The 17,769-nt window shown below is 31.6% G+C and overlaps 2 protein-coding genes across 3 annotated transcripts; one reads left to right on the forward strand and one right to left on the reverse strand.

Moving 5' to 3' along the window:
- Positions 1 to 143: 143 nt before the first annotated feature.
- On the reverse strand, positions 144 to 7,834 carry LOC144858975 (uncharacterized). The gene is made up of 15 exons (XM_078715147.1): positions 7,757 to 7,834; positions 7,097 to 7,235; positions 6,739 to 6,999; positions 6,178 to 6,312; positions 5,488 to 5,717; positions 5,008 to 5,113; positions 4,404 to 4,487; positions 4,135 to 4,274; positions 3,583 to 3,651; positions 3,325 to 3,409; positions 2,740 to 2,845; positions 2,262 to 2,403; positions 1,858 to 2,012; positions 1,565 to 1,713; positions 144 to 898 (listed from the first exon to the last, which is right to left on the reverse strand). Exons 1-15 carry the CDS (start codon positions 7,823 to 7,825, stop codon positions 861 to 863), a joined length of 1,908 nt encoding a protein of 635 aa, XP_078571273.1. The 5' UTR covers positions 7,826 to 7,834; the 3' UTR covers positions 144 to 860.
- A 132-nt stretch (positions 7,835 to 7,966) lies between these two features.
- LOC144858976 (beta-1,3-glucosyltransferase-like) lies at positions 7,967 to 17,599 on the forward strand. 2 transcript variants are annotated; one of them, XR_013616685.1, is made up of 15 exons: positions 7,967 to 8,085; positions 8,544 to 8,593; positions 8,845 to 8,970; positions 10,381 to 10,457; positions 11,587 to 11,695; positions 13,188 to 13,324; positions 13,518 to 13,581; positions 13,931 to 14,122; positions 14,407 to 14,476; positions 14,683 to 14,796; positions 15,071 to 15,173; positions 15,563 to 15,688; positions 16,012 to 16,156; positions 16,726 to 17,003; positions 17,036 to 17,599. XR_013616685.1 is itself a non-coding variant. In XM_078715148.1 (14 exons), exons 1-14 carry the CDS (start codon positions 8,019 to 8,021, stop codon positions 16,903 to 16,905), a joined length of 1,560 nt encoding a protein of 519 aa, XP_078571274.1. In that variant the 5' UTR covers positions 7,967 to 8,018; the 3' UTR covers positions 16,906 to 17,029. The 2 variants fall into 2 exon arrangements, 1 of the variants encoding a protein (XP_078571274.1); XM_078715148.1 differs by lacking the exon at positions 17,036 to 17,599 and having other exon boundaries at positions 16,726 to 17,029.
- The last annotated feature ends 170 nt before the right edge of the window (positions 17,600 to 17,769 follow it).

A 17,769-nucleotide genomic window follows, 5' to 3' on the forward strand; every position in this document is an offset into this window, starting at 1 on the left:
TTTTGTTCTGTGTTTTTATACCTCTGGTGGTTCGACAAACTGGGTTCATATCCTTTCACAGTATCACACATGTTTATGGCTACCTCGTCTAGTAACAAGAAGTTAACAGAAAACATGCGGAAAGTGGATTTATGCAGAAATAGGTCAACGTCATAAGCTGGCTAAGGTGCAAAAAGATTACGATTGTGTAAAATATCTGCTTTAAATGTTAGTACACTAATTGTGCTGCAACTCCCAGATATTTCCAAATCCCATTATGCCGCGACTCCCAGAGATTGCAAAATCCCAGTTTGCAGCTAATTGCTGATTGGCTACGAAAATGAAATATTGTGACTGACCGCTGCACTAACAGCCCAATTAGTCAAAAGTAGTTCAATTATAGTCCTAAGCTAAGTAGTATATAACAATAGTTAATACTAAATAGTGTTTATAAAACAACATTTTAGTCGATTTTTGATCTCATAATTTAATTAAAGGCCAGATAACATGATATAATATATAATAAACTTTGATACCATTATGATATAATATAATCAAATACATAAATAAATATCTAGGTTAAATTACTAAAAGTATGTAAATATTTACAATATTGTTTAAAAATTTTAATCTGCTAGAATGCATTTTAGGTGTACTACAAGATAAATAACAATATTTATTATTCAATTTTACACTGACATAATTAAAATTAAATACAGTAAAACTGTTTGATGGGAAGGTAAACAAAGGGCACCATCTATAAAACCATTCCAATAAAAAAAAGTGTTCAAATTTGATTTGAACACACACTTCTGTTCGTAGACTGAGAGTACCATAGCAGCAGTGTGCTCACAATTAGATACCACTACTACTATTTGACCTTAACTGGCTTCGTCTACTGCACTGTCGCCATTAGCAACTGCAAAGAATTCATTACACACAGAATTTTATTTATTTTTTAAAGTAAAGCATGAATTAAACACTAAAATGGCTTTCTGTCGATAATAAATTGTTTGTTCTGGTTTTTAAATCAGCAAATATAACTTTTTCATTAATTCATTTATATATTTCGCTCACAGTTAAACAACTGAAGGAATATTTGAGGTGGGTGTTTGTTCAAAATGATGTTCTATGGGGGTGTTTATTCGAGGGGGGTGTTTTTTCGAGGGAGGCGTTTATTCAGAGTGAGGCGTTTATTCAAATAAATATAGTAATAATAAATATTAGCATATGTCTTGATCCAGTATGAAAAAACCAGGATGGCAAACACTGACAAAAAAACCCCTAAAGAAGTAGTGGACAATGCAGTACAAGGACGTACAAGGACAATGCCGGCACAGTAATGATGTTTCTATCTTTTTTCTATTCAAAATTTGTCATCCGTGGATAATATTCTAGAATTTGAGGATTAAATTATTGTTTTTATCGCTCCTTTTATTGGCGTTCATGCTGTTGGATGAAAAAAAATAAAATAAAAATGTCCATGTACTTGGTACACAAAGTTTTTTTGACCAATATTACTTCTATAGAGCACTTAGTACCATTGTCATTGGACGGGACTGTAATTGTTTAATTGTAGGCTTACCTTTGTTAAAACTTTGCATGACTTTCTGCATAATATCAAGGCTTGTATTCTTTGCTAACTGCTCATCTGATCTTTCTTGTACACCTTTGTCTGGCTTTGCTGTCGAGTGTCGGCTTAGTGGCGACACAGGTGGATTAATAGGGTGATGACTGTAATTATAAATAATAATATAAACAGAATTTAGATTAAAATGCAGTTGCAAATAAGAGTTAAATAGACAGGCCCAACTGGAATACAATAAGAAAAGGCATCACATTAAATGGACAATGAAGACAAAAATGAGATTTTAATACCTGATTTGTGATAATCTTGGAAAAGACGGTGTTTCAATTTTTGATTCCGGTATAAGAGGGGGAGAATCTAACTTCCTGGAAGATCTCAGCCGTTCCATCAGTTGATCGATTTCTATACGTGTTTTTCTCTCGAAATCAAGCCTTTGCTCCCTTTCCTGTATAAAGATAGTTTGCCAACATCTTTAACATTCAAAATACTACAATACATACAGTAGAACACCTCCTACCTATTCAGGAGACACACAATTCAGGGGAAACAAATGAGGGGCACCATATATTTTAACACTAAGGCCAACCCCTATTCAGGGGACAGTTTGTTGGGACCCAAATGGTCACCATTTAAGCGTTCTACTGTACTCAAATTGATATATACCGATTGTGACTATGTACACTACAGGTATTACCTGTTGAAGCAGCATTTCTAATTGCTGGTTTTCTCTTTCAAGATATGTCTGCCTTTTTTCTTCTACTACTTTTTCCAGTAGTTCTTTCCTACTATTCTTCTCCAACTCTGACTTCTCTTTCTCATTTTTCTTTTCCAGTTCTCTGTAATGACAAACATTATACTTTTAAGATACATTATGGCTGGAAATATGTATAATATGCTATTGTTTACATTATACAGTATAGTAGAACCCTCCCTCCCACCCATATTCAGGGAACAACCTATTTAGGGAGACTCTCATATAAAGAGTACACTTTCCTGTGAAATGAAACAGGGACAATGTTTTAACACTGGGACTAACACCAGATTCAAGGGACACCATCTTTAAGGAAATATTTTCTTGTCAAAAGATGGGCACTAGTTAAACTTTAACATTACAATAGCTATTAAGGGGAACTTTTATTGGGTCTTGTTAACAAAAAAATAACATACAGTACCTTTTCCTTGCTTCTTCTCGTTCTTGTCTAGCTAGGCGTCTATCTTGTGCATTAACAGTTTGTGGCAGAGATGCAGAATTTAATGTTTTGAAAGGTTCTAATATGGCTGTGAAAAAAAGACAAATACTTACTATTATGTACTACTGTAAATTGACGCCATTTGTACTGTTAAACAGTGTCCACTTAAGAGGGGTTTTTATACATACTTTCATTACTTCAAATGGCATTTTATTACAGTTACTGTAGGTATAATCCCACTTAAGGTCTAATCCCCCCACTCTTTACTTTATGTCAGATTTCACAAACAGGCATATCCCCAAGTATAGTACCAGTATTGGAACTGGGTCTCTCTCTAGCCAGTTAGATGACTTTTTACAAGAAATGCTTACCAATTATTGTTTTCCTGGGTATAGTGCCACCACTCAAATTCAGCCTAAGTTCGTGTTCTAGGGAGTGGGATTATACCAGAGGATATACAGTAATAAATTTATGTTGCTTTTCTTTTAAATTTGAAATGATTTCTGCCACCAGTTAAACTAAAAGTAGGTATTCGTGTCCCATCACATCATTATATTAAATACGTACATTGATGAGTTGGATCAAATGTCTGGAAGCTTGTTTCATCTTCAGACAACTCCTTCTTAAGTTCAGTCAAAAAGTGCTTTTGTATCTATAGTATAATATAATGAATGTTTAAGAGGTCAATGGGGAAAATAATTTGTTAGTTGAAGGATTGACCGTTAACTTTTGTGAACAAGACTTTTTCAAATGTTGTTGTTTGTATTTAAATATATAGATATTTTATATTTAAATTATATAGATATTAAAGCAAACTATTATTACCTTGTACATTAATTCTTCTTTCTTTATTTGCTTTGATTTTGACTTTAAAACGTCTTGCATTTCTTGTAGCTTTTGAAAATATTTATAAAAAAAATATTAAGTATTTAAGAATTGCTCAATCAATGTGCAACCGTCCTACCATTAAAACAGCATGTATCTATTACAGTGTGATAATTTGTCAGTAAACTCATATTATAGAGTAAGTCAGATACTATTATTTTAAGAACAAGTACATTCATAAGTATTGGTACTATACATAAGAAGGCAAACACTTTTATACACCTCCCAACACAATTCAGATTTGTATACAAATCAGTGCATGGCATTTAAACTCTGTCTACACTATCAAACTAGTTTGACAAAAAAAAGTGTAATATGCCCTAATATGGTGGTGATATGCCCAAATATGGTAGTGACATGACATCATCATCCATATGGGCACATCACAATTTATTTGTCACAAAAAGTTTGATAGTGTAGACAGAGCTTTAGATACTACTTAGAATACACTATGCATGCAGACTTTGTAACATTGAATAAGAAATAACTTACTGATTGGCATTCTTTAAGTTCTCTACTCAGGGTCAGAAGTACTGATGCAGTGAGTGCATGTACAAGGGTTGACTTGGGACTACCTAAACAGAGAATATACTGGTCCCAACAAAATAACACAGCATCCATATTTAAGAAACCTGTAGAAATAAATAAGAAATCATTAAAAACAACTGCAAGTACAAAATACTTTAGGATTCATTTTTTATGTGTGGAAAAAGAAAAGGTAAATATAAAGAAAGTGATCATTATAACCTCTTTAAACTTACCTACAAAAAGGCATCTGACCATTGGTCGAACAAATCGTGACCATGGACTCAAAATGGAGACAGGCTCTTTACTTGAGGTTGCATCTGAAAATACACAACCATATATGTTCATTATAAGAAATGATTTTAGTTTAATCAAAACCAGAGGAACTGTATACAGTGCATAAAATTTACTATTTTCTATATGCATGATTGACCATGTTTCTATATTTGTATTGACAATCATGCTGATAATTATGAGCAAGGTTGTCTGTACCTATAGAAAACAGGAGTCAACATCTAGTAAAGCTGTCGACACTATCAAACTAGTTTGACAAAAACAAGTTTGATGTGCCCAAATATGGTATTTATTTAATTTAACATTTCCTGCTTTTATTTTTGATGTAAAGCGCATTGAGAGCCTGCTTATATGCGCTATATAAGAGCAGACTATTATTATTATTATTGATATGCTTAAATATGATAGTGATCATCATGTTCATACAGTATATGGGCACATGACATTTTTTTGTCACATAAAGTTTGATAGTCTAGACAGAGCTTAAGATATTTAGGTAACCACCAAAAGGAATAATTCAATATTTTCAGTTTCATGTGTCTTTACCTTCCTTTTGACATATACTTTCAATATGTTCTGCTAATTCTTTGTTACCTCTCTTGAGAAATTCAATTAACTTGGAAACAAATGATTCCATGGACACATGAAAATTCTGGAAAAGAGAAAATTATAAAATTAATTAGGTAGATTTCATTTGATTTATTTAGTCTTTTAATCAAATAATTTCTACTAGAGTATAAAGTCTAATTTTAGATTTCATTAGAAAGATTGTAAATTAGCCTGAAGGTTCTTTCACACCTGTTTGATTTTACTTGCCCGGCACCGGACCTGTGCCAGAACAAGTGTAAAAGACCCTTAATGTATGAACATTATTACAATTGTGTTTTTATATGTTTAATAATTAATAACAAAAGTTGATCAATACCAACGTTCACGAAATTGAAAAGCCATTGCTTACACAAGGCAATGACAATCTCCTAAATTGCAATTTTATGTCTTAAATCTAGTATAGAATAGTTTTCCTACTTTGTGATAAGACTCCTTCATGTACGTTGGTCTGGTTGTCATAAAGCTTAGATATTCCTGAATCATCAAGGTCATTGTAGGTCGATTTATTAATTCTTCTGGCTTATTTTCCATGAGTGCAACTACGAGGAATGGGACTGCCAGCATTACGTCTACTTCTAGTAAGGCTGTTTTGGTCTGTTTTCTGGCATGGTGATAGGACAGGACGGACTTCAGTGCATGTAGAATACCTTTAAAATAGAATTGTTTTTGTTAATGAAAAAAAATTTAAACAAAATTAGTAATACTGAACACTTCTACTATCGGAATCAAATGCTACTGACCTATGTAGTACTAGGTTTTAGATTATTGCAATTAACATGCTTATATTATTATGGCCAATATACAGAGACGAGAGGTAATGGTAAGCGGAAAACCTCGTAACTTGTCCCACTCTTGAATCTGTATCCATCCTGAGCAGAAACCGTCTGTCCGCTCCGTCTTGTGTGTAAATGGTCATAAGGAATAACATAGATTCTATATTTGTATTACCGTTACCACTTATCTGTGTAAATTAACATTTAGGCTGCGAGTTCCACATTCTATTTTAACAATTTATACATAGATAGGTTATACAGACCCTACTGCATTTTCACTAGTGTATGCAAAATGTCTGAACCATTTCATGGTTCTGTAGGATACTGGACTTACTTCTATTATTGGCTAGTGGACGGAATGTTGGTTCAGATTGTAAAGCTGCTTCTGATTGGTGGATGATATCTAGATCGAGTACAGACATAACATCATTCGGACTCTTCTTTAGTAAATCAGAATATTCTCTAGCAACTGAAATAAATTGTAATAGCAAATTGCACTTAAAATCTAGCTCGTTATAAAATTATCACTACTGTAAGGTCTTTGGATGATGTGGTGACAATTAGGCCTATGCTGAACATTTCTATAAAGCATATATTAATTATGTTAGCTCTATCAAACTTTTGTGCATGTTTTTTATGTAATGCATGAATGATGATATATAACTTATTCTTCATCATACTGTTTTTGATGAATCAGAAATTCTTGAAATTCAGATTTTGTGGCAAACAAAATCTAAACTGTGTTAAGCTCTACACTATCAAACTGTGACAAAAAAATGTGATGTGCCCATATATGTACTGTACAAGATGATGTCATACCATACTTTGGCACATCAGTCACACTTTTTTTGTCATCTAGTTTGATGGTGTAGACAGAGCTTTAGTAAAAACTCACTGGTTGGATTTTGAAGATACAGTTTCCATGATAACTCCCTCAATGGTGTCAAAGGTTGGTTCAAGAAAATCTTTAACTTTGATTTCATTTCTGGCCACTGCTTTAAAAAATGAACAGCCCCCTCTACAATATGTTGAAACAATAACTGCGGTTTAGTCTCCTGTGCAGGGAATGATTTCAGAATGTCTTTATTCACTTCTTGACTTAGCCTTTCATCAACACTGCTGGACACTTTCTTCTGAAATTCCTGAAAGCTATTTCCTGAGAAGAAAAATATTTAAAAAAATGTAAACCTCAACTAATAAGATAAGAAAGTTGGAAGAAAACTTTTAAAATGTGTTAACAATTGACAAACTACCATGCTTTAATGTGGCTGCTGTTTTGTTGATTAAAAGCTTTTTCTCATTATCTGACAAATCACCAAAATCCTTCACTCCCGACAACTGCAATTCATTTTTTAGACCACTCTGAAGATCCAAAGAAAATGATTTCCATTCCTGAAAAGAAAAATTAAACAGTATAGTTATACTGGTTGCATTGCAATGCAAATTGGAGCTAAATCATACATATATATACCTGTACTATTTCAAGCCTATACTATGGTAACCATATATAGTATAGGCCTTATTATAGTATGCATCACTCCGTCCGTCTGGTGGTTTATATAATTAAAACACAACAATCAATCACAAGAAAATATTTTAATAAATTATTAAATTATAGAAAAACTTGTATGTATTTTCAACAACAATTTATCAATTCATTAAAACTAAATATAAGCTGCAGCCATTAAAAAAATAAATTTGAAAAAAACAGGGCGAAGCGACCAGCTCTTAGAGACCTACATACGACAACATTGTCATTGGAGGGAGGTCCAGCAAACCGGAGAGAGAGATAGCCTAGAGAGGCATGGCCCAGGGCCAGGGCTGCGTCTTTTGACTACACTCATTCACGGTTCGTATAAACCAGTTGCCTTTATCGAATGTAGTATAATAATTTGAACAATTAAATAACTTACAGAAGAAGTAATTAATGATTTCTTGCATGTTAAAAGCCATTCGGACGGAAAGTTTTCAGCAGCTGCCATGTTTGTTATTTTATGCATCGACGATATCCAAGTGCTAAAAACAGAACAGTTTCGATTGGCTGATAATTTCTATAGAAGTCAACAACATCCAATGAGAAACGTGTTTACTTTTTGATAATAAAACTTCACTTATTTATTTTCTCATTAGTATAGTATTTCACCACGCGGAAGCTGTGTTTACTATTGATTGTTAATGATGGTTTGCATATTACGATATATAACAATATTTTATTGTTTAACAGCTTTTTGTTTACTATATTGTAAGTATTTTAAAGATATTATTTCAGTTTCATAAACGTTTAAGCCTGACTAATGTCTAGGCCTAGCAAGCTAGCCTAGGCCTAGGCCTACTAGAGGGGCTATAGTTAGGCTAGCTAAGCTAGCCTACTTAAAAAGAAGTTTCAGCTGAGATGTGTGTAGGCTAGGCTCTAGCTAGACTGGCTGACTGATGCTTTGCCTATGTACTACTAACTTCTGTTATAGCAGGCTATAGTTAGGCCCCTACTAGACTAGCTAGAGACGTAGTAGGTGCTCTTCTCTAGCCTAGACTCGCGGGTCACAGAAGATTTGGACAGAGAGAGCAGACAGCCAGTAACATAACATGTATTGAAGCTGCAGCTTGTGTGTAACCATAGATATATTATAGTGTATATCTCTCTATATGATGTAACCAGACTGTGTAATTTAAAAACATGTAATTTTTTTATTTCTCTTCCAGGTCTTGGTCTTTCCTATGAACCTTATCAGGTACACAATTTGATAAAACAGGTAAAAATGCTTTAAATTAATTTAAAATAGTATAAAATTTGATCAAATTGTGCAACTTTTATTTTCTCAGATATTTTCTCACAAGTTTTGAATTTTCCCAAATTGAAAGATCTACTAACATTTTTATAGATTTTAAAAGTTTTTGGTAAATTAATATAAATACACTACATTAATTATGTTTGTTTTCTTTAATTAATAAAAGGCTGTGTTAAAATTTTGTTTTAATTGCGTTTATTATTGAATTGTTATAGGGAAAGTTTGCAGTGACTGTAGATGATATTGTATTTCTTATCAGAAGCCAAAAGAATCCTGTGCATTTGAAACGTGCAGAGCAAGTTAAGGATGATATTGAACAACAGTGTAGAATACAGGATTTGGTGAGCAGCAAGTTTTATCACCAACTATTTCTATCTTAAACAATTACAGTTAAATCTCCTAATACCAGATACAGTACTTTTGGACTGGCCAAATATGTCTGGTTTCCCGGAAAGTCTGGTATTTTGAATTTGTTTTTAATTGAGGAGGAGTTTCGGACCTTTTGGACTTCGAGAAAAGTCTGGTATTGGGAGAGTTGACTGTAGAAGTTTGGAGTTTATTCCATGTTCCAATTAATGTACTTTTTTTGTAAAGATTAATAATATTAATAATTTAAAGACATTAACGTTCAAGTTACTTGTCCTGGAAGAACTGAAAGAAAAAGTAAATCTTCATTAATTGGATGCTATAAATATTATTATTATTTATATTATACAGACAAAATTAATTAGTGTCATCATTATGTGACAGCTCAAATAAAATCACCTATTTAAACACTTGATACTTTGTCAAACAGTTTTGGCCTATTAATATTTACTTGCCCTAGTTGATAATTACTAATAATAATTACCGTAGTAAAAAAAGAAAGCAAATAAAATAGGCAACATCGTAGTCTTGTATTTCAAAGCTAGAGACCATATTAAATCTCACTTTCTTGTACAAACACATACCCTTAATACTGTAGTGTTATTCAAAAAGAAGTAGAGACAAATTTATTAATTGTTTTGACAGTGAAAAGTGAATAATTATGGTTGTATAATTGAATACACTGAGCAACAGTGTGCATTTCTGACTCAAAAAACACATTACAGTATATTCAAGTATAGCTTATAACGAAACGGAGGTGGTGAAAACATTGTGCTTGGTTTGTTTTCAGCTCCCTATTTAACAGTACAGCATGCTGCTTCCATACCTTATTTATACATTTACTTACTACTCAAGCCAAAATGAAATTTAATTTAATACATTGCTATTGTGAAGAATACAGTATCCAACAGAGAAATCAATAACAGTATGCCTTGACAACATGATGTGATAATTTGACATAATTAATTACAGCATACTTGTCACTCAATATAAGCTACATAAAGCAAGCTGTCACAAAATTCTCACAATAATAAATCATTTTTAATTAATGGTGTACTGAAATTATGGAACGATACAATTGATTTTTCATTGTTGAGTATAGTACCGCTTGCCAATCTAAAGCTCTGTCTACTCTATCAAACTACTGTATATGACAAAAAAAAATGTGATGTGGCCATATATGGACATGATGATATCATATAACTACCATATTTGGGCATATCACTAGTACCATATTTGGGTGCATCACATTTTTTTTTGTCAAACTAGTTTGATAGTGTAGCTTTATAATATCATTTCTTTCTAATATAAAATTAGTATAAATTTCAATACCGATTTATCTCTATTGATTCTCTTCTCTCATGTTTAATCTTTCTTATTGTTAGGGTCAACCATCTGTGTTGTTACTGAGTGAAGATGTTGGAAGCATGGGACAGTGGACAATACTACCTATTTTACCACAGTATGGTTTTTTATTATACTTTTTAATGTTTTTGTTGAATATGCCATTTTAATGTCACATAACAGTTATTCTCTTTTGACCAAAAATTGGATCGAAAAAAAAAATATTTACCTGAAAAACTAATATAAACAAAACATTGGCTGTCAGTTTCAATAGGTTTTTGGTTGAATTTAATCACTTATTTTGTCTTTATATAAGTGAAAACATTTTTTTTTCTACAGAAGTGATTTACTTTATTAAACTCAAAGTCTTTTTTTTATTATTGATCTTCATTTTTCATGTTTTTTGGGGAAAATACATCTTTAAGTATGAACATTTTATTTTGAAAAATGTTTGGAACCATGAAAACAATTTGGTCTCAATGCTCTATTTTTTACCAATGACTGAGAAACTACAAATACAATATTTTAAATCTCAATATAAATACACAATAACTAAGTATACATTCAAATCTGTATTGCAATATTGTAGTTCTTTAGTGTGTAAAATGATACTCTGTACATAAATCTAATTAAATTTAAATTAATTTTTATACAGACAGTACATTGTAACACTGTATTCTAAAGTTAAACCCACAGTACCATGAAGAAACAAGCTCCCAATTGCACGAATCAATGCTCCCTGTGTTATGAAAACAATATGAAGTTTAGTAGAGGCGTTGTACTATTGTTAAAATACAACTTAAACTATTTTGGGTGTTTTGGTTATGTAATGCATGAATGAGGATATATAACTTATTCTTCATCATATCTGATGAATCAGAAATTCTTGAAATTCAAATGTGGGAAACAATTATCTAAAATGTGATATTCTCTGTTAACATTATCAAACTTTATGTGAAAAAAAATGTGATGTGCCCATATATGCACATGATGATGTCGTATCACTACCATATTTGGGCATAGCACTACAATATTTGGGCACATCACACTTTTTTTGTCAAACTAGTTTAATAGTGTAGACAGAGCTTTATGCCTGTGTTCTTGATGTTTGAATTGTTTAGAAATCGGAACTGCATATTTGCAGATTTTGACTATCATAAAATCTATTTACAAAAGTTACTGTAGTAATTGACCGTTTCTAAACAATTATTTTCATTTGATTTGTTAAAGTTATATTATTTTTGTAGAATTTATAATTTGCACGAAAACAAAAAGTGGATATTTCTTTGTGAAGAAGAGTCAAGAGTCAGTGTTAAGGGTCTTATACAAGTTCTTAGTAACTACAACTGGAATAAGGTTAGTACTCTACATCTCCCCTACCTTTTCCTTCCTGATAATATGTGTGTGTGTTAATATTAATTATTATAGTATTTTATTTATTTAAAACATATTTAGACAGGATAAAAACATATATAAGGTCCTGTTTTTTTTAGCAATATATTAAAAACATTCATGAAAGACATAAAAAAAAAACTTACCATAACATTTTAAAATCACAATACAAAGACAGACAATCAATGTTAAAAAGGACAGAAAATAAAAGGGAAATATAAAATGAATTGTCCAGAACATGTTTACAAATATAGTAAAAAATAGTCTGAAAGGGAAAATTCTGAAAATACAATTGTAAAATAAAACAGGATTCAAGCAAAATGGTAAAATAGTGAGGATTTACCTCAAATAGTATTAGATTAATAATAGAAACTACACCAGTTCAAAAAACTTTTCATTCAATCATTTGTGAGAGTTGATTGCATTGAAGATTTTAGCATGTTATCTTAAATTTACCCAGTGGCATCAAAATACTATGCTTAACAATGTAGACTTTTTATGGTATTGTTACCGGAATAAACCATCACAATGCTTTTAGCAATATCTGATTCTGAATAGTTTTTCACCCAAAAAGTCAACACTATGAATGAACACACATGACCACAAAACCCAGCCAGTATCATTCTCTAGGTGGTATTTTAATACTTAATCCTTCTATTGTTATGTTTAAATTGTTTACCCCTATCAGTACCAATTGGAGCAATTCCATTACTGTCATAAAAAAAAATGCAGAGAGAGAGAGAGAGAAAGGTTTGGGTTTTATTAGCTATAGGGTTGGATTTCAAATGTACCCAGTAGCATCACAATACTATGCTTAGTGTACAGTATCTAGATTTGACAACAATAGACTTATTATTCTATTGTTCCCAGAACAAATTCTTTTGGTATTAACCAGTGAGTATCATTCCTGAGTATATTGTACTTATAAATTCTTCTATTGTCATTTTTAAATATTGACCACAGTGTCCGTGTCAATTGGAGCAAAGTCACTACCTTCATAGAAAAACTTTATTCAGTTGAGAAAAAGTTTTAGAGTTTATAGCCCATAGGGATTGGGTGTTGTGAAAGCCACTTCAGTCACAGATGCATTCAACAGGAATTTATAATATAATCTTTTGGGGGGTTGCTTTGGGTGGAATTCAGTTAAAAATGGAAAAAACATTTCTGATTGTTACTAAAAATTAGTCGGGTCTTGTATCTTTGTGTATATCTTTCAGATTAGTACCAACCTATTCACTTGTACATTGTAATTTTTACAGTAATCTTTTTAGTGTTTAGTGTTGTTTAGCACACATTACACATCATAGGCAGTGGTTAGCAATAGAATCCAAGAAGTATTTGGCTTTCATGAATTGTGTGTTTAGTTCTTTGATTTGACACATCAATTACAATCTTTAAATCTATTATGATTAATTTTACAGTAACATGGAAAAGATACTTTTTTGCTTTCATTTAGAAAATGTTTCTTGGTAAAGCCTTACAAGATCGAAACCCAACAATTATACATCATTTCCGCTTTCATGATGACCCTTCAAAATTCTTGTACCCAGATTTTGAAGCTGGTTGGCTTCTAAGTAAACCGCTTTTTAAAAGGTAATTTTCTTCTCTATTATCTTTAATCATCAGTATATCATTGGATCTATCTATCTTATTTTGTATATAAAAACATCATAAAGCTCAACCCACAGCCAGGTGGGGAGGGGTAAAGTAAACAGTTACAAACTAATATTGACCTTTTGAGTGATACATTAATAATAGCCGTATTGTTTTCTTTTTATTTGTTCAGCATTGTTGAACGATGGAATAAAGGAGGTATTACAGTTGACTTTTCAATTGATGTCAAACATGAGGTAACACAAATGTCAGGTGGTTTTATTAAGCTCTATCTACACTATCAAATTAGTTTGACTAAAAACTTGTGATGTGCCAAATATAGTAGTGATATGCCTAAATATCACATTTTTTGTCACATAAAGTTTGATAGTGTAGACAGAGCTTTATAGTATTATTATATACTATTTTAGTAACAATAATTTACATTTCAACATTTTTACTTTAATGAAGATATACATGCAATCAATTTGGCAAGCATATGCACTGCTGCTTTTTTTAATTTTGAGGCACACTACTATAATTATTTCCAAAATGAATAAATTAAAGAAATGAACCAAAAAAATTTTTTTCACTTATCTATTTCAGATTGCCTATTTTCTTTGGGAGAATGGCAATGGAACTACATTAACACCAATTGATGAGTTCTGCTCTGGTAACATTGCTATAAACGCAATCCCAGTGACTGATAAAGAAATTATTGATGGTCTAACAACAGATGTGGATTTAGCAGATATTGATAAATGTGTGACATCACATCCTGTTGAATTCCAAAAGTGTGTAAGTAGTTTTGAAGATTTTAAAAACTTTATATTTTGAAAAATAAACATTTAAGCTCAAATAAAAGTGAAGTGGACTTCATATTATTAAAATAAAACCAAAACAATGTTGTTGCGTCATGTGGCCAGGGTGCTGCAAATGAAGCCATAAATCTGGTATGTTATAATAAGCTTACACTACAGCACAAATTCAACATACCTTGTTTAAAACAACTATTGTCATTTTTACCAGTACATATGAAATTTCATTCTGATATGTTTACAAATATTTTGTATTTTTTTCAGGGAGAACCAGTTTCTTTAGATGATATGTTTTTTGGTGTAAAAACATGTACAAAATTCCACAAGGATCGAGGTATTTTATTTTATGTGTTAGAATCTTTTGGTAAAAAATATAACAGGTGTTTTAAAAATAAATACCTGCAGTAGGGAATGTGTTTGTGAATGTGTACAAGTAGATTGAATATTCAAATTTACATGTGGCCTTTTTCACTGAAGGCAATAAGTGAATTTCCATAGCTTAAGCATTTCCTATACTACAGCAATTTGTTTTTATTTCAGTTGCAGTAGTGCAGAAAACCTGGGGAAAATATGCAAAAAATATTGTGTTTTATAGTGACACAGAAGACAAATCTATACCAACTGTTTCTACTGGTGTCCCAAATACAGAAAGAGGTAACCTTAATTAATATGTAATGCTATACTAGTTAGGTGACTTGAAAAGTTTGTTATATTTGAATATGCCAATATTAAAATGTATAGTATATCTATTTCTATTACAATGTGAAATGGAAAGCAAAGAAAAATATGAGTGAAAAATGTTTCCCTAACCATTAAAGTACAAGATGATTACATTGTTAACTTTATCAGATACCACAAAAACCCACACCCTTTACTCAAACACACCCTTGCCATTTTAGTTTGTACCATTACTTCTTTTCTATTGCAGGACATTGTGGGAAGCTATATGCTATATTCAATAGTTTTAATAGCGATGAAAACCTGCAGAAATTTCCATGGTTAGTAGTCACAGATGATGACACAATCCTCAGGTAAGCTATCAGCCCTATTACATCCTCCTTAAAATAAAATAGAACCCCTATTAAGGGGACACCCTCGCTACCCAACAAACTGTTACCATAACAGAGGTGTCCCCTGAATATGAGGGTGTCTCCTAAATAGGGCTTGGCCATGGAGCTTTTTATTCCCTTAAAGTGCGTTATAATAATTCTTTGCGTATGCTGTTGAATATGAGTAAATATTGTAGTGCTTCCTATATGTTTGTTAAAATTTGGTGTTATAACATTATTGCCTCTATTATCCTTTCATCGGAAAGTGTCCCCTTAAAAGGGCTGTCCCCTGAATAGGGGTTCCCAAAGGAGGTTCATTATTATATTACAATTTTTAACTAACTTTCTTTATGTGTACTTTATGATTCCAGTGTCTCCAGATTACAACAGTACCTATCATGTTATGATCCAACTGAATCCGTGTTACTCGGTGAACGGTATGGATTTGGATTTTTAAAGAATGGTTACGGTTATGATTACCTTACCGGCGGTGGAGGGTAAGACAATTTTTTTCCTCCTTTTTTGTGCCTTGTTTTTTTTTTACTTTTGGTAAAATGATTAATTTATATGTTTGTACACAAGCTTGTTTTGTGGTTATTTTCATGGATTTTTTTATTTTGGCAAATAGCTATACCAACAGACCATGCTATTGATTTTCAATAAAATCGTTATATTGATGACATCACAAAAGCTTATTAAATCTGTATCTTCAATATAGAGCAACATATTAAATAGCACGCCCTCTGTCACAATCTGCCTATCAAATGTTTCACTCAGTCTCTGACACTTTAATTTGATTTTTTTTAAACTTGTCCAACAGAATGATCTTCAGCCGTGCAGCCATAACAGAATTGTTGGCAAGTGGTTGTAAATGTCGAACTAACGAAGACCCTGATGATATGATGGTTGGTAGTTGTGCCCGTCAAAATAAATTAATTATTACGCACACTCCACTTATGCATCAGGTATGGAAAACGCATTCTTAAACTAAATTCATTATGTTATAGTAGAGTCTCTATTAAAGATGTATTGTCCCCCAAAACATGAAAAATTAAGATTAATAAAAAAAATACCTGAATACACCATTTTGTAGTTTTTATAAAGTTAATCAATTCTATAGAAAAAAAAATAAAAAAGAATGTTTTCACTTATAAAAAGACAAAATAAAATAAAATTCAACCAAAATATCATTGACTTCCTTCCAGTCTTTTCGATCTAATTTTTGGTCAAAGTGAATAACTATTATGTGACATTAAAATGGCATATTCAGCAACAAAAATTGTAAAAATTATTTTTCAGGGGGACAATATATTAATATTTAAGGGCACACCTACTGGACCCAGCAAAGTGGGTGTTTTAGTCCTCAAATGTTGTTTCCCCTCGCTCGTTTCGCAGGATAAAGGCTAGTAGTAGTGTACACTGAGAATGGGTGTCCCAAGGGAGGAATTCTACTGTATTTTGTTTACCTAAAGCTTTGAAATTCATGAATCCAATATTTAATTTAATACATTTTTTTTTTCAATTTTTATTGTAGGCCCGACCAAATGACTACTCCAAAGGTTTCCTTGGTCATCAGATGCCAATATCGTTTCATAAACATTGGAACAACAAGCCAGTTGAAGTTTACAAAGACTGGTTCGGAAAAGCAGACAGTGAATTGAATATAGAGCATGAATACATAGAAAACAGTACAGAGAAGAAAGATGAATTATAACATCAGAGTTATAAAATATGTTATTTTAAAATCATATCATTTTTAGCAAAGAAATTGCAAGGACAATATTTTATGATAATTAGTAAGCTTAAAAATGGGTGAGCAAAATGAGGGTGAAACCAAAGTTCAGACAAAATGGGAAGCAATGATGATAGCAAAACCAAAGTTGTATATTAAGTATGTGTGTAAAAAAATGATGACAACTTTAGTAAACCAGCACATTGATTATTATTACTGACAATGATCATTGAGAATACTGTTTAACCTTATGTCTCTTAAAAAAAAAAAATCTCACTGTTATTATTTATTTGTATATTTTTTATGTTATTTAACTTAATGAAAAGTTTAAACAAGTTTTGAAATGCAGACAGCCAATTTAACATTTTCTACAAACAAGAATACTCTGAAAACAGAGAAGCTGTTCATAACATACATGTTATTTTATATTATTGCAAAATGGTTGGAGCAGGCATTAATCTAAGGAAACAGAATTAGCCTTTCTGTATCAAATGCCAATTATGGTTTTCTTCCATTTTACAATGGAGTAGGCCTCCTCTACCATTTTGAATATATTTTATGACTTCTAATCTGTAACTCACCATCGAAAATATTGTTTATTCAAGTTGTACATAAATTTGTCTTCAAAGTGTTCATGTTGTTTTAATTATGTTAACATTTTATATTTAATGGCAATAAATATATATTCAAGACCAGTATTGTACAGACGGTGTAATTATTTTGATAATTTGTGTTTATCTGGAGGAAAATCTCATCATATTGTTTTGGTATCATTCTCTGGTTATATTGCATATGAAGGAATTCAGAAGAGCAAAATTGCAGCTGGGACAGACTTACATTTACATT

The sequence above is a fragment of the Antedon bifida genome, chromosome 2, assembly GCF_963402885.1.
Source record: "Antedon bifida chromosome 2, ecAntBifi1.1, whole genome shotgun sequence".
Taxonomy (NCBI): Eukaryota; Metazoa; Echinodermata; class Crinoidea; order Comatulida; family Antedonidae; genus Antedon; species Antedon bifida.